This window comes from Oncorhynchus masou, chromosome 10 (genome assembly GCF_036934945.1).
Source record: "Oncorhynchus masou masou isolate Uvic2021 chromosome 10, UVic_Omas_1.1, whole genome shotgun sequence".
NCBI lineage: Eukaryota > Metazoa > Chordata > Actinopteri > Salmoniformes > Salmonidae > Oncorhynchus > Oncorhynchus masou.
In genome coordinates, this window is record NC_088221.1 from 12,197,286 (window position 1) to 12,214,554 (window position 17,269).

The 17,269-nt window shown below is 43.1% G+C and overlaps 1 protein-coding gene across 2 annotated transcripts in view; it reads right to left on the reverse strand.

Annotated features, from left to right (window-relative positions):
* Window positions 1-17,269, reverse strand: part of LOC135547152 (kalirin-like) — a 279,689-nt gene that overhangs the window by 152,829 nt on the left and 109,591 nt on the right. For both annotated transcript variants that reach the window (XM_064975865.1, XM_064975866.1), the window contains exons 4-5: window positions 2,532-2,724; window positions 613-1,125 (exon numbers count right to left, since the gene is read on the reverse strand). In XM_064975865.1, coding sequence (XP_064831937.1) covers window positions 613-1,125; window positions 2,532-2,724 — 706 coding nt within the window. The remainder of the gene's footprint in view (window positions 1-612; window positions 1,126-2,531; window positions 2,725-17,269) is intronic.

Below are 17,269 nucleotides of genomic sequence, written 5' to 3' on the forward strand. Positions count from 1 at the left end.
GAAAGTCTGTGTCCCAAATGTCACCCGATCTGTACACTTTTGACCAGGGCCCAGAGGGCTCCGGTCAAAAGTATTGCACTATATACAGTCGGGGATTGAGGGCCATTTGGGATGCAACCTTAAATAACATCTAGCCAGAAGTTTGTTCATCGCTGTCATACTGAGGTCTCTAGGATAAATATTTGCATCCAAGGATCAGGGATATTTATATGCGAAAAACCTCTCAATCAGTTTGCAACCTTTAAATATAAATTCCATGTCGACGTTTGTCTGCCTTACTGTACACAAGGCACACGTTTGGCAATTAGAATGGTCTTACTAGCTAAACGCCCTGCATATTATATTATGAACGTCAAATCACCAGTGTATTTAATGTACTGTGGGTTAATTTTTGTTATTCTGTTCGCAGAGATCATTGGTATCATCTATATCACGTTGTCTGATCTATGTTTTGTTTGTAATTTTACTTAAATTTGCACGTTTGTAACCACGAGTTAAAGACAAAAGTCCATAAAATATTTCAATGGACATAAAGATTTTCAATTCAGAGATCAACTCAGCAGAAATGGTTTTATTGTGAATGTTTCTAGATCTCTGAGCTTGGTCACTCACCTTCTCTGCGTCTTGCTCAAAGAGGCGGAGCTGGAAACACTGGTCCAACTTGAGCTTGCGGACGTGCCACATCTGGTGCAGGTGCTGCCTGGTGGAGTGCAGCTTGTCCAGCAGGCTGGCGATCTTAGGCACCACGCTCTGGAAGTCAGCGCTACCCGAGATGCAGTTCCTCCCAGAAAACCCGTCGCTAGATCGGATACACTGAAGCAGCCTCTGGCCCTCCCTGTCCAGCTCCTCCACGGGAGCCTTCATCACCTTCTTCTTGAGCTGCGTGTGCTCGTCGATGAGCCGCCGGGAACCCTCCACGTCCACTGGGAACTCCTTCTTGGCCAGCAGCTCCTGGAGCTCCTCCAGGCGGGAGAGGAGGTGCACGGCCGAGCCCATGAACTCCTCCAGGGCCACGCGCAGATCCATCCACTCCTCGTGGTTGTACTCCAAAGAGCCCTCAAAGTCGTCTGTCAGCTGGGACGGGTCCACCAACTTAGTCAGGCCCTCCACTGACACCATGCTAGTCTGTCAAGTCAAATCCAAATCAAGTGTTATTTGTCACCTGCTTCGTAAACAACAGGTGTAGACGAACAGTGAAATGCTTACTTAAGGGGGCCCTTCCCAACAATGCAGAGAGAAAAATAGAAAAATAACAGAAAGATAACACAAGGAATGAATACACAATGGGTACCAGTACCGAGTCGATGTGCAGGGGTACGAGGTCATTGAGGTAGATATGTACATATAGGTAGGGGTAAAATGATAATAAACAGTAGCAGCAGCATATGTGGTGAGTCAAAAGAGTTAGTGCAAATGGGAGTCAATGCAGATAGTCTGGGTTGCTATTTGGCTAACTATTTAACAGTCTTATGGCTTGGGGTTAGTAGCTGTTCAGGGTCCATTTGGTTCCACGCTTGGTGCACCAGTACCGCTTGCCGTGTGATAGCAGAGAGAACAGTCTATGACTTGGGTGGCTGGAGTCTTTGACAATGTTTAGGGCCTTCCTCTGACACCGCTTGGTATAGAGGTCCTGGATGTCAGGAAGCTCAGCCCCAGCGATGCACTGCGCTGTACTCTCTGTAGTGCCTTGTGGTCAGATACCAAGCAGTTGCCATACCAAGCGGTGATGCAGCTAGTCAAGATGCTCTCATTGGTGCAGCTGTATAACTTTTGGAGGATCTGAGGGACAATGCCAAATCTTTTCAGCCTACTGAAAATTCTTTGCGACTGTGTTGGCATGTGTGACCCATGTTAATTCCTTAGTGATGTGGACACTGAGGAACTTGAAGCTCTCGACCCACTCAACAGCACACAATCAAGAGGTTCGCATGATGTTACCCCAGCAAAAACATATACAGGCTTCATTGGATGCGTCTCAAATGGCACCCTATTCCCTATATAGAGCTCTACTTTTGACCAGAGGCATACGGGACCAAGGGTGCCATTTGGAACGCAGATTTCTGTTTCTCATTAGCACTACATTTCACTGTGGATGGTAGGAATGAGAAAGGGGAGGACCAAGGGATGTAAGCTTAACCTCACACTACCTAGCACAGTACTAATGGCTGACTTCTGTACAGCATTACATGCAGAGAATATGGGGAAAATCGTGTGGGGGGGGGGGGATAATCATTCTTTGCAATCTTTTCTCACCAGTTCCTTTGAAAATACGGCTCTGTGCTTCCTGTCCATTTTAGAGACAGACCAAAATTAACAACTGTTGTCAAGTAGTGCTTATAGTCCTGTGATAACATCACAATGAAACGTTTGCTATTCAACTCCGGATGAAATACATAATCACCATCAAAACAGGCATGCTGACTAGAGAAAATGCCTGTACGAGAGAAAATATAACATATTTTAACAATGGGCAACCAGACATGCCAACTAAAACAAGGCTCAGTTTTTACCCATTCTGAGCTCTCCCTTACCTCAAAAGTGAACTTGGCACTGCCAAAGTTGGTTTTCTGCTTCTGCCAGAAGTTGTCCGGTTTGATGATGAGTGCCACGCAGATCTCAGCAGAGAAGGCTTCCTGCAGGGTCTTCAGTAGAGGCTTGATCAGGTCCCACTTGGAACCACGCATATCAATGATCACTGTGAAGCCCCGCTTGCACACATCCTCACTGGGAGATAGAGATGAAAGAGCGAAGCGAGAGAGAGAGTGAAGCGAGAGAGTGAAGCGAGAGAGAATGAAAGAGAGAGAGGTGAGGGAGAGCGAGAGTGGGGGTGGGAGAGAGAACCAACCGTTAGTACGCAGCATGCCCAACACATCACACCAACTCCAAGGGAGCCTGGGTTGGGCTAGGGGGGCTCTCCACACTATCCTCCAACACGCCCTACTTAATGTCCTTCAGCCAAGTTAGATCTGAATTGGTCCCTTGACTCCCCTGGACTCTGAGCCAACCACGGTGATGCTAAAGCCATTACACCACCGGAACTAATTTAACTGCTATGACTAAATGACAAGCGCTATTCAATTGGACTTGTTTTAAGCTAGCCCCCTCGTTCTACCTTCAGAGTGATGATTAGCTCCCACGATTCTAACACTCTGACAAGCCTGTCACCCCCCCCCCCCCCCCCACCCTATTTTTAGGTCCCGGTGCTTTGAAAGCACTTGATTGTGATTGGAAGATAAAAATAACCTGTAATTGCTTTGGCCCGCCACATGCCCTCCTCCTCAAGCCTCCCCTACTTCTGGAATTATGATCCTCTCCACATCGTTTGTGTTGGAAGACTGGGGGACAAACAAGGGAAAATGTCTACATCCCAAATGGATCCTTATTCCCTATTTAGTGCACCACATTTGACCAGGGCCCATAGGACTATATAGGGAATAGGGTGCCATTTGGGATGCACATTTTATTACATGAAGCATCTCCTTCCCCAGTGGTCACCAACCTTTTCTGAGCCAACATTTTATTTAAACATGACTTAACAAATGTAAGCCTTTGCAACATTAATACCTACTAAAAGCAGTTATGTAACCATGAGGGTTGTGCAGTTGGTTTCCTATTGGTTTTGGGAATGAAGATCAGCTTTGATATTGCAGCTAGATTTACGGTTCTATAAATATAATTGTTTGCAAAATGTCTAACCCCCCTTTTTATATATATACAGTTGAAGTCGGAAGTTTACATACACCTTAGCCAAGTACTTGTACTCTTAGCCAACTCAGTTTTTCACAATTCCTGACATTTAATCCTAGTAAAAAGTCAGTTAGGATCACCACTTTATTTTAAGAATGTGAAATGTGAGAATAATAGTAGAGAGAATGATTTATTTCAGCTTTTATTTCTTTCATCACATTCCCAGTGGGTCAGAAGTTTACATACACTCAATTAGTATTTGGTAGCATTGCCTTTAAATTGTTTAACTTGGGTCAAACGCTTTGGGTAGCCTTAAACAAGCTTCTCACAATAAGTTGAATTTTGGCCCCTTCCTCCTGACAGAGTGTAACAATCGTCTGTTGAAGGAGGTGTGGACCAAAGCGCAGCGTGGTAAGTGTTCATACTTTCATTTCAACTGAACACTGAATAACAAAAATAACAAAGAGAATGAACAAAAACCGGAACAGTCCTGTCAGGTGCAGAAACACAAAAGAGAGCCTGGGGAGACGTACAGGGGAGACCTACAGGAGGCCTGGTGCGTGGAGGAGGCACCGGATGAACCGGGCTGTGGGGGAGCACTGGAGCACAGCCTTGGCACCACTCCTCCAGGCTGAATGCTCACTTTAGCCCGGCCACTCGAGTGCAGGCACAGGTCGAACTGGGCTGTGGGGGAGCACTGGACATCTGGTGCCCACCCAATGACCACCCAAATCACACCCTGACCAAACCAAAATAGAGACAAAAAGCTCTAAGGTCAGGACGTGACACAGAGCTGGTGTAACTGAGTCAGGTTTGTAGGCCTCCTGGCTCGCACACACTTTTTCAGTTCTGCCCACAAATGTTCTATAGGATTGAGGTCAGGGCATTAGATGACCACTCCAATACCTTGACTTTGTTGTCCTTAAGCCATTTTGCCACAACTTTGGAAGTATGCTTGGGGTCATTGCCCATTTGGAAGACCCATTTGCGACCAAAGCTTTAACTTCCTGACCTTGAGATGTTGCTTCAATATATCCACATCACTTTCTTCCGCAGCAAAGCACCCCCACAACATCATGCTGCCACCCCTGTGCTTTACGGTTGGGATGGTGTTCTTCGGCTTGCAAGCCTCCCCTTTTTACCTCCAAAAATAATGATGGTCATTATGGCCAAACAGTTCTATTTTTGCTTCATCAGACCAGAGGACATTTCTCCAAAAAGAATGATCTTTGTCCCCATATGCAGTTGCAAACCGTAGTCTGGCTTTTCTATGGCGGTTTTGGAGCAGTGGCTTCTTCCTTGCTGAGCGATCTTTCATGTTATGTCAATATAGGACTCGTTTTACTGTGGATATAGATACTTTGTACCTGTTTCCTCCAGCATCTTCACAAGGTCCTTTGCTGTTGTTCTGGGATTGATTTGCACTTTTCGCACCAAAGTACATTCATCTCTAGGAGACAGAACGTGTCTCCTACCTGAGCAGTATGATAGCTGTGTGGTCCCATGGTGTTTATACCTGCGTACTATTGTTTGTACAGATGAACGTGGTACCTTCAGGCGTTTGAAAATTGCTCCCAAGGATGAACCAGACTTGGGAGGTCTACAATATTTTGTCTGAGGTCTTGGCTGATTTCTTTTGATTTTCCCATGATGTCAAGCAAAGAGGCACTGAGTTTGAAGGTAGGCCTTGAAATACATCCACAGGTACACCTCCAATTGACTCAAATGATGTAAATTAGCCTATCAGAAGCTTCTAAAGCCATGACTTTTTCTGAAATTTTCCAAGCTGTTTAAAGGCACAGTCAACTTAGCGTATGTAAACTTCTGACCTACTGGACTTGATACAGTGAATTATGAGTGAAATAATCTGTCTGTAAACAATTGTTGGAAAACATACTTGTGTCATGCACAAAGTAGATGTCCTAACTGTAACTAGGCCCCTCAGGAACATTCTATGTCTTCTTGGTAAGCAACTCCAGTGGATATTTAACATTTGGTTTTAGGTTATTGTCCTGCTGAAATAGACCAATAGATTGCGATCAACCAGTTGATCTTCATCAGTTTGCGATCAACCAGTTGGTCTTCAATGACCAGGCCAAGGCTTTCGACTCTGTCAAGCACCATATTCTTATCGGCAGACTCAGTAGCCTCGGTTTCTCTAACGACTGCCTTGCCTGGTTCACCAACTACTTTGCAGATAGAGTTCAGTGTGTCAAATCGGAGGGCATGTTGTCCGGTCCACTGGCACATTGTAAGATTTTTTTATGAATTTATTTGCAAATTATGGTTGAAAATAAGTATTTGGTCAACAACAAAAGTTGATCTCAATACTTTGTTATATACCCTTTGTTGGCAATGACAGAGGTCAATCGTTTTCTGTAAGTCTTCACAAGGTATTTTTGACCCATTCCTCCATGCAGATCTCCTCTAGAGCAGTGATGTTTTGGGGCTGTTGCTGGGCAACACGGACTTTCAACTCCCTCCAAAGATTTTCTATGGGGTTGAGATCTGGCTAGGCAACTCCAGGAACTTGAAATGCTTCTTACGAAGCCACTCCTTCGTTGCCTGGGCGGTGTGTTTGGGATCATTGTCATGCTGAAAGACCCAGCCACGTTTCATCTTCAATGCCCTTGCTGATGGAAGGAGGTTTTCCCTCAAAATCTCAAGATACATGGCCTGTTTCATTCTTTCCTTTACACAGATCAGTCGATCTGGTCCCTTTGCAGAAAAACAGCCCCAAAGCATGATATTTCCACCCCCATTCTTCACAGTAGGTATGGTGTTCTTTGGATGCAACTCAGCATTCTTTGCCCACCAAACACGACGAGTTGAGTTTTTACCAAAAAGTTCTATTTTGGTTTCATCTGACCATATGACATTCTCCCAATCTTCTTCTGGATCATACAAATTGCTCTCTAGCAAACTTCAGACGGGCCTGGGCATGTACTGGCTTAAGCAGGGGGACACGTCTGGTACTGCATGATTTGTGTCCCTGGCGGCATAGTGTGTTACTGATGGTAGGCTTTGTCACTTTGGTCCCAGCTGTCTGCAGGTCATTCACTTGGTCCCCCCGTGTGGTTCTGGGATTTTTGCTCATCGTTCTTGTGATCATTTTGACCCCACGGGGTGAGATCTTGCGTGGAGCCCCAGATCGAGGGAGATTATCAGTGGTCTTGTATGTCTTCCATTTCCTAATAATTGTTCACACAGTTAATTTTTTCAAACCAAGCTGCTTACCTATTGCAGATTCAGTCTTCCCAGCCTGGTGCAGGTCTACAATTTTGTTTCTGGTGTCCTTTGACAGATCTTTGGTCTTGGCCATAGTGGAGTTTGGAGTGTGACATTTTGAGGTTGTGGACAGGTGTCCTTTATACTGATAACAAGTTCAAACAGGTACCATTAATACAGGTAACGAGTGGAGGTCAGAGGAGCCTCTTAAAGAAGAAGTTAGAGGTCTGTGAGAGCCAGAAATTATGCTTGTTTGTAGGTGACCAAATACTTATTTTCCGCTATAATTTGCAAATTAATTAATAAAAAATCCTACAATGTGATTTTCTGGATTTTTTTCTCTCATTTTGTCTGTCATAGCTGAAGTGTACCCATGATGAAAATTACAGGCGTCTCTCATCTTTTTAAGTGGGAGAACTTGCACAATTGGTGGCTGACTAAATACTTTTTTGCCACACTGTACATCTCACTGATCATCCCCAAAGCCAACACCTCATTCGGCCGCCTTTCCTTCCAGCTCTCTGCTGCCTGTGACTGGAACGAATTGCAAAAATTGCTAAAGTTGGAGACTTTTATTTCCCTCACCAACTTTAAACATTTGCTATCTGGGGGGAGCACGTGATGCCGCGGAGCTGAGCAGACGTTGACAAACCGAGCTCTTCAAAGTTATTCTATTTTTACCTAAATAACAACGTTGAAACAATATTCTAACATCGGCTGATAAATTGTCAAGTACTTACCTTCCCAAAGAGCCATGGACCTCCGACCGAGAGGCAAGAAGGACGACCAAAACGTTGTTGATTCCCAAGATAACGATAACACTACAGCTAGCAAGAATAGCATTAGCCCTCATAACTCAGACAACAGTTCCGGACTGTTGCTCTCAGCAGCCTCTTGCGAGCCTGCCGACATGCTGGCTACTCTCCTCCGGGAAATTCAGGATGGTAACAGAGGTCTTTCTCTGAAAATTGATAAGAAATCGGCTGAACTCCATTCTTCCATTGACGACCTGAAATCCTCCATGAATGATCTCCTTTTGAGAACGACTGAGGCAGAGTTGCGCATTAGCACAGTTGAAGATACCATCGCTAGACATGACCAGGTCTTGATACAACTGCAAAAGGACAATGCCTACCTCAAAAACAAGGTAGATCAGATGGAGAACCAGAGTAGACGTAGTAATATCCATGTGGTGGGATTGAAAGAGGACAGTGAGGGCCGTGACCCGGTCAGTTTCTTCACTCAATGGATCCCGGAGGTCCTAGACATAATCAACTTCACCAAGCCGCTGGAAATTGAACGCGCCCACAGAACATCAGCGCCGAAACCCCGGCCAGATGAGCCCCCACGAGCCGTCCTGATCAGGTTCCTCCGTTTCCAAGACAGAGAGAAGATACTGCAACTCACAAGAGCCAAAGTGGACATCACCATTGATGGAAAGAGGGTCAGCCTTTTCCCAGATATGAGCGCGGATCTCGCCAGACGTCGCAAGCAGTTCAGACCTGCCACCAAAGCACTGAAGGAGAAGAACATCACCGGCTACCTCATCCACCCTGCGCGGATGAAAGTTCAGTACAAAGGCCGAAGCCATCTCTTCAACACATCGGGAGAAGTGCACACTTTTCTCAAAGAACTGAGCAACGTCTGAGCCAGGACGGTCTCTCTGGGGGATAAAATGCAGTTTGTTTTCTCTTATCCGGATTGAACTGCTGGTATCTCCCGGTCACTAGAATTGATTTGTTCATTTTCAACTAACCGTATCTTTCCGGGGTGAGTTCTATTACATTTACAGGAGAGTATATTTTGGTTTAGTCCATATCTACTGGGCGAAGCAATAAGTGGGCTTAGGCCCACTGCTTTCCCCCTCATTTATGTTAATCTTTCGAAAAGAGACTCAAGCATCCCTTACCATGGGCAGTAAATATTCAGCCATAAATATCTATTCACAACGTTTGTTTTCAATTTAGAGAGCTCGCAGGTTTTAGTTTACGCCAAGGTTTAGCTAGTAAGAACAAGATGGAAAGCGAGCAGCAAGCGAGAATACAAGTGTATTCATGTTTGATTGTTGGGATTGTTGTTTTAGTCTGACAATCGGGGTGGGTGGGATGTTTTTTTTTCCTATGTTTATTGTTTCCTCCCTAAAGAGACACACAGGTCACTTTTGTGCTCAAACCAAAGTTGAAATATTTTCTAATTCCTAATTATCTGTATACAGTGCCTTGCGAAAGTATTCGGCCCCCTTGAACTTTGCGACCTTTTGCCACATTTCAGGCTTCAAACATAAAGATATAAAACTGTATTTTTTTGTGAAGAATCAACAACAAGTGGGACACAATCATGAAGTGGAACGACATTTATTGGATAACAAATCAAAAACTGAAAAATTGGGCGTGCAAAATTATTCAGCCCCTTTACTTTCAGTGCAGAAAACTCTCTCCAGAAGTTCAGTGAGGATCTCTGAATGATCCAATGTTGACCTAAATGACTAATGATGATAAATACAATCCACCTGTGTGTAATCAAGTCTCCGTATATAAATGCACCTGCACTGTGATAGTCTCAGAGGTCCGTTAAAAGCGCAGAGAGCATCATGAAGAACAAGGAACACACCAGGCAGGTCCGAGATACTGTTGTGAAGAAGTTTAAAGCCGGATTTGGATACAAAAAGATTTCCCAAGCTTTAAACATCCCAAGGAGCACTGTGCAAGCGATAATATTTTTATGGAAGGAGTAGAAACCTGCAAATCTACCAAGACCTGGCCGTCCCTCAAAACTTTCAGCTCATACAAGGAGAAGACTGATCAGAGATGCAGCCAAGAGGCCCATGATCACTCTGGATGAACTGCAGAGATCTACAGCTGAGGTGGGAGACTCTGTCCATAGGACAATAATCAGTCGTATATTGCACAAATCTGGCCTTTATGGAAGAGTGGCAAGAAGAAAGCCATTTCTTAAAGATATCCATAAAAAGTGTTGTTTAAAGTTTGCCACAAGCCACCTGGGAGACACACCAAGCATGTGGAAGAAGGTGCTCTGGTCAGATGAAACCAAAATTGAACTTTTTGGCAACAATGCAAAACATTATGTTTGGCGTAAAAGCAACACAGTTCATCACCCTGAACACACCATCACCACTGTCAAACATGGTGGTGGCAGCATCATGGTTTGGGCCTGCTTTTCTTCAGCAGGGACAGGGAAGATGGTTAAAATTGATGGGAAGATGGATGGAGCCAAATACAGGACCATTCTGGAAGAAAACCTGATGGAGTCTGCAAAAGACCTGAGACTGGGACGGAGATTTGTCTTCCAACAAGACAATGATCCAAAACATAAAGCAAAATCTACAATGGAATGGTTCAAAAATAAACATATCCAGGTGTTAGAATGGCCAAGTCAAAGTCCAGACCTGAATCCAATCGAGAATCTGTGGAAAGAACTGAAAACTGCTGTTCACAAATGCTCTCCATCCAACCTCACTGAGCTCGAGCTGTTTTGCAAGGAGGAATGGGAAAAAGTTTCAGTCTCTCGATGTGCAAAACTGATAGAGACATACCCCAAGCGACTTACAGCTGTAATCGCAGCAAAAGGTGGCGCTACAAAGTATTAACTTAAGGGGGCTGAATAATTTTGCACGCCCAATTTTTCAGTTTTTGATTTGTTAAAAAAGTTTGAAATATCCAATAAATGTCGTTCCACTTCATGATTGTGTCCCACTTGTTGTTGATTCTTCACAAAAAAATACAGTTTTATATCTTTATGTTTGAAGCCTGAAATGTGGCAAAAGGTCGCAAAGTTCAAGGGGGCCGAATACTTTCGCAAGGCACTGTATATATGAGCTGACAAGGTACAAATCTGTCGTTCTGCCCCTGAACAGGCAGTTAACCCACTGTTCCTAGGCCGTCATTGAAAATAAGAATTTGTTCTTAACTGACTTGCCTAGTTAAATAAAGGTAAAAAAAAATGTTTTTTAAAAGATAGGTTTCTATTCAGTTACATATTTGAAACCCAACCTATGCTTAATCCACTAAAATATGTCACATTCAATGTAAAAGGTCTTAACAGCCCGATTAAAAGGAAAATAGTCTATACATACTTCGATGACCATATGTTTATTCAGAATGTCTTCCTTCAGGTTGCTCAAGCACCACCAGGATGGCTACTGGTTGGAGGAGATTTTAATTTTTGCTTAGATACAGTTCTTGATAGGTCTTCTGATAAACCCTCACTTCTTACCATAGCCGGCAAGCTCACCATGGCATTCATGAAAGATCGCAATTTACTAGACATCTGGAGACAGTTGCACCCACAGGATAGGGACTACTTTTTTTATTCACACCCACACAAGACACACACACGCATAGATAACTTTTTACTCTCGACACAACTGTCTCATAGAGTGTTAGATGTCGAGTATCTCCCCAGATTGCTTAGTGACTATTCTCCTCTGGTATTATCAATCTCCATTCCTACCAAGGTAAATGGAGCATATAGATGGAGACTAAATTCTACACTCCTGAAGCAACCTGAATTTTGTGCATTCATCAAAGAGCATTTATTTTTACTTTGACAAACAAACCCTCTGCTCCTGACAGCTTCATTCTTTGGGACACATTGAAGGCCTATCTGAGGGGACAGATTATTTCCTATACTAAAGGGCTGAAGAGAAAACACGGTGCGGAACTGATTGCCCTTGAATCTGAAATCTCAGAGCTAGAAAAAACCTACCAAAGTGGCCCGACTAAAGATCTATACAGACTTTTGGTAAGTAAAAAAATTAAATATAATATTCTGAACGCATATCAAGCTGAGAGGGCCATCACTAAATCAAAACAGCGTTATTACGAGCTTGGAGAGAAAGCTCACAAAGTATTGGCATGGCAACTGAAAGCAGAGGAAAGTAAGAGGACAATTAATGCCATAGAAACTCTTACTAATGAGATATCTTTCGACCCTACTGAAATTAATAAAACTTTTAAGAAATACTATGAAGACCTCTACACTTCCCAATCAAGTGATGATCTATCAGAGATTGACTCCTTTCTCTCCTCTCTCAACCTCCCATGCCTGTCAGGGGAAGACAGCGAGCGCCTGAGTGAACACTTCTCAGTTCCTGAATTGTTGGAGGCCATTAAATCCTTACCTTATAATACATCTCCTGGGGAGGATGGCTTCCCTCCAGAGTTCCATAAAGAATTTAGGGAGCTGTTGGTCCCCTACCTTATGGAGGTACTTAAAAAAGCCAGAGAAGACAACTGCTTTCCAGAGTCCTTCTCTCAAGCAGTGATTACTGTAATCCACAAGAAAGGGAAAAACCCGCTAAAGTGCGCCTCCTATAGATCAATCTCTCTCCTTAACACAGATTGTAAACTGGTCACCAAGATGCTATCTAAGAGACTGGAGTCATGTCTTCCCCTGTTGGTCAACCCAGACTAGACTGGCTTCATAATTAATAGATTGTCCTCCAATAATCTCAGAAGGTTCTTTGATATAATTCACCTTGCTAACAAAAACAAAATACCTAGTGTCGCAGTCTCCCTCGACACTGAGAAGGCCTTTGATAGGGTTGAATGGCCATACCTCTTTTGCGTCTTGGAAAAGATCGGTTTAGGTACCGTGTTTGTAAATTTGATAAAATCACTCTACAAATCTCCTAAAGCTAGGATTGCTACCAATGGGATTACTTCCTCCTCTTTCCCTCTTTATAGGGGGAACAGACAAGGTTTCCCAATTAGCCCCCACATCTTTGCCCTCGCCATCGAACCGTTGGCTGAGGCTATTAGAACGTGCCCTGACATACATGGCTTTAACAAACCCAGAACACTCCCTCTCTCACTTGCAGATCCTACTACAGTGTTATAGTTCTTTCTCTGGATATAAGGTCAATTTTGATAAAAGCGAAATCTTACCGTTGTCTGTCTTTGACCATCATACCATCAAGCACAAGTTTCCTTTTAGATGGTCGCCTATGGGCTTCACATATTTGGGCATAATGGTGGATGGTAATCTGAACAACCTCTATATAATCAATCTGGCCAGTTTGTTGCAACAGGTGGAGGTTGACCTTTGTAAATGGATGGACTTACCTCTCACTCTACTGGGTAGAATCAATGTAATTAAAATGAATGTCCTGCCCAGATTTCTATATCTGTTTCAATCTCTCCCTATCCCCGCAGCATTTTTTTCATCTCTCGACAAGCTGACCAGACGGTTTATCTGGCACGGCAAAACCCCTAGGGTTGGCCTGGATAAACTGACCCTTGATTACAGTCAAGGGGGCTTAAACCTCCCCAATTTTAGAATGTACTACTGGGCTGCACAGTCTAGGTTTCTGGCTCAGAGGTTTGACAATGGTCCCTCTCCCTCATGGTTGAACATTGAAAAGCTTGAGGTAAATGATGACACTGGGGCAGAATTGTTTTACAAATGGGACAGAAAATCTATAAAAACCATCACAGACAACCCTTTAATCATACATTCTATCCTGGCATGGTGCAAACTGCATGAGCTGTTCGGACGAGGGGGATTCCTTTCCCCTAAAACCCCTTTATGGAATAATAGATTGATCCCTATGTTTTTCCAGAATAGTAACTTTAGACCATGGTCTGATAAGGGGATCACTCTTCTGGAACATTGTTACGAGGAGGGAGTTCTTATGTCTTTTGATCAGCTGAAACAGAAATACCACTTGCCTAACAGGGACTTCTTTAGCTACCTACAACTACGAAACTTTATTAGGGTGACTCTCAAGGGACAATGGAACCTACCTAAGATGTCACCTATTGAACAACTCTGCCATGCAGACCAACCACTGTTCAAGACCAATTCCCGTGTATACAATGCTCTTATGTCAGGACTAACACTGCCTGGGCTAGATAAACCCCGACTTGGGGTTTGGGAAAAAGATCTGGGTATTGATCTTGATGAGGATCTATGGAGTGACCTATGCAGGGATGGTGTTACATCCACATTGAACTCCAGATACAGACTGATCCAGTTTAATTTCCTCCATCAGATCTTTATCACCCCATCTAGACTGCACAAGTTCAACCCAGATAACTCCTCCCTATGTTTTAGATGTGGCTCAGATGAAGGAACATTCCTCCATTCCACTTGGCAGTGTTCAAAACTACATGGTTTCTGGCAGGGGGTATGCGATACCATATCCTCAATTCACGGGGTTGCATTCCCTTTAGACCCGGAGGTCTGTCTACTGGGTAACTTTACTAACACCAATCTGAGGCAAAGCCATACTATAAAGCTAACAGAAATATTGCTAGCAATTGCCAAGAAATGTATTGCCTTGAAATGGAAATTGGATTCCTCCCTGCCAGTTGCAATGTGGCTATCGGAAGTTAATAGTTGTATCCCTTTGGAGAAAATCACTTACTGCTTGAGGAATAAGTTAAAGACATTTTAAAGAATTTGGCAACCTTTTATTGACTATATGGAGAATCTCCCTCCACATCTCATTGATTGAATCTATATATAATCCTCACATAATGTTTCACACGTAATGTATAATATGTAGCCTACGGCAGGTGATCCAATGTCTCGTTATGATTTTTTTTCTTATTGTAGGTATGTTTGTTTATATAATCATTATTATTATTTATTGTTGTTACGCTCGTCTGTTGCTGTCACTTTGTCCCATCGTTGTCTAATATCTTTTCACTTTTGTTTTGAATGTTCTTAATTGGAAAATGCAAAAATAAAATATATTAAAAAAAATAAAAACATCTGCTATCTGAGCAGCTAACCGATCGCTGCAGCTGTACATAGTCCACCTGTAAATAGCCCACCCAATTTACCTACCTCATCCCCATACTGTTTTTAATTATTTACTTTACTGCTCTTTTGCACACCAGTGCAAAATATCTACCTGCTCATCTGATCATTTATCACTCCAGTGTTAATCTGCCAAATCGTAATTATTACGCTCCTATGGCCTATTTATTGTATATAGACTCCTTTTTCCCCTACCGTGTTATTGACTTGTTTATTGTTTACTCCATGTGTAACTCTGTGTTGTTGTCTGTTCACACTGCTATGCTTTATCTTGGCCAGGTCGCAGTTGCAAATGAGAACTTGTTCTCAACTAGCCTACCTGGTTAAATAAAGGTGAAATACAAAATGTAAACAATGAAAAACCACTGCCCTAGACCTTACTGCAGCTTAGCGGATGAGGTTACTCTGGTTATATCTACTGTAGTGCACTATGCAGGGAATAGGGTGCCATTTGAGATGCAACCAATAAATCTGTACCAGCACCGTGCAATTCCCACCACAACAGCATCCCCTTTAAACCCTTTTTATTTTCTGCCATTTATTCTTCTCAATGGGTCACTGGTCCAAGAACAACAGAAAACAGCCATGACACAGTCATACTAGTAGGAAAGGCAAGTGCTACTGATTTGATGACTTTCTCCTTCGTGTTGAATAAATGAGGTGCTACATGAAAACACTAATTTTCACATGAAAAGTCAATGGATATGTAGCCTGTGACCTTTAGCTTTGCCACACTGATTTTCAGTGAAAAGCAGCATTCGTGAACTTGGGATGTGTCCTTAATGACCTTAGGGGTCAAAAGTAGTGCACTATACAGGGAATAGGGTGCCATTTGGGATGCAACCATCGACTTGCTAATTCCCTTTTAATTGAAGGAACATGTTGAAGTGATTAGGCAATGACATCATCGTCTCAGTTTGTAGTTTCACTGACCCACGAGAGCACAGCTAATTCCAAAGAGCTCAAAACAAACAGACTGTTGCTAAAATATCACAGCAAATAGCTTAGCGAATGCATATCCGAGAGCTATAAATAGTGAGGATATAAAAATGTCCTGGATGCAGAGAGGGAATTCCAATAAATGCCTGGGGTACGGGATGGAAGATCAATACCATTGATGACCAGCAACAAATCACTGGGATATCGTGATCTGGAGCTACTGTATCAACACAACCCTTGACGTTCATAGTCACACCACTCATTATGAAACCATAATACTGAAAAGCAACAAAAAAAATACATTCAAAAACAAACAAATCATTTCTATCGTTTTGTCTAATTTCATGTGCGGAATTTTTTTAAAGAAGGGAACCGAAGGAAAAACCCAGCTCACTCCAATACCTCCTGTGGATATGACGGAGAGATGTAAAGCTACTCCGAGAGAGAGAAACTCAAAACCACAAAAGTGCTCTTGATTTGAATCAGGAGAGAGGCTCTCATTTCTTAATGGTTGACAGCACTGCTCTAGAAGTGTGCCATGTGGCCATCCCCCGCTCCCCACTCTCTAATACTCCTCTCCTGGCTAAGTCCCAAATGGCACCCAATTCCCTACATAGTGCACTACTTTTGACCAGGTCCCATAAGTCTATGTTTTAAAAAGTCCACTATATAGGGAATAGAGTGCCATTTGGGGTATCCATTTCCATGCTCGACATGTGTTGGTGATAGTGGCGGGTCAGTTAGAGGGGAGTCGGAGGGGACTCTCACTGGCTCTCCGGGCCAGCCAACCGGGCTGGCTGACCATTTAGACTCTCATTAAGCAGGTCTTTGTTCAGAGCTACACAGAGGCTTTGAAGCTGACTTCATAGGGCCCACTGCCAGGCCTGATCAATGGCTGACAGCAACCTAACACAGACACACACACACACACAACCATGTACGCACGCATGCCATATTCACATATGCATACACACACATAGGCACACACACGTACAGTACCAGTCAAAAGTTTGGATACACCTACTCATTCAATAGTTTTTCTTTATTTGGACTTTTCTACATTGTAGAATAATAGTGAAGACATCAAAATTATGAAATAACACATGTTTAATCATGTAGTAACCAAACAAGTGTTTAACAAATAAAAATAGATTTTAGATTCTTCAAAGTAGCCACCCTTTGCCTTGATGGCAGTTTTGCACACTCTTGGCATTCTCTCAACCAGTTTCATGAGGTCGTCACCTGGAATGCATTTCAATTAACAGGTGTGCCTTGTTACAAGTCCTTTGTGGAATTTCTTTCCTTCTTAATATGTTTGAGCCAATCAGTTGTGGTGTGACGAGGTGGGGGGTTTACAGAAGATAGCTAGTTTGTCTATTTCTATGTTTGGCCTGATATGGTTCTCAATCAGAGGCAGGTGTTAGTCATTGTCTCTGATTGGGAACCATATTTAGGTAGCCTGTTTGGTGTTGGGTTTTGGTGGGTGATTGTGTTTGCACCAGATAGGGCTGTTTCGGTTTTTCACATTTCTTGTTTTGTTAGTCTATTCATGTATAGTTTCTTTATTAAAGAACCATGAATAAAAACCACGCTGTGTTTTGGTCCGCCTCTTCTTCGACTCAAGAAAACC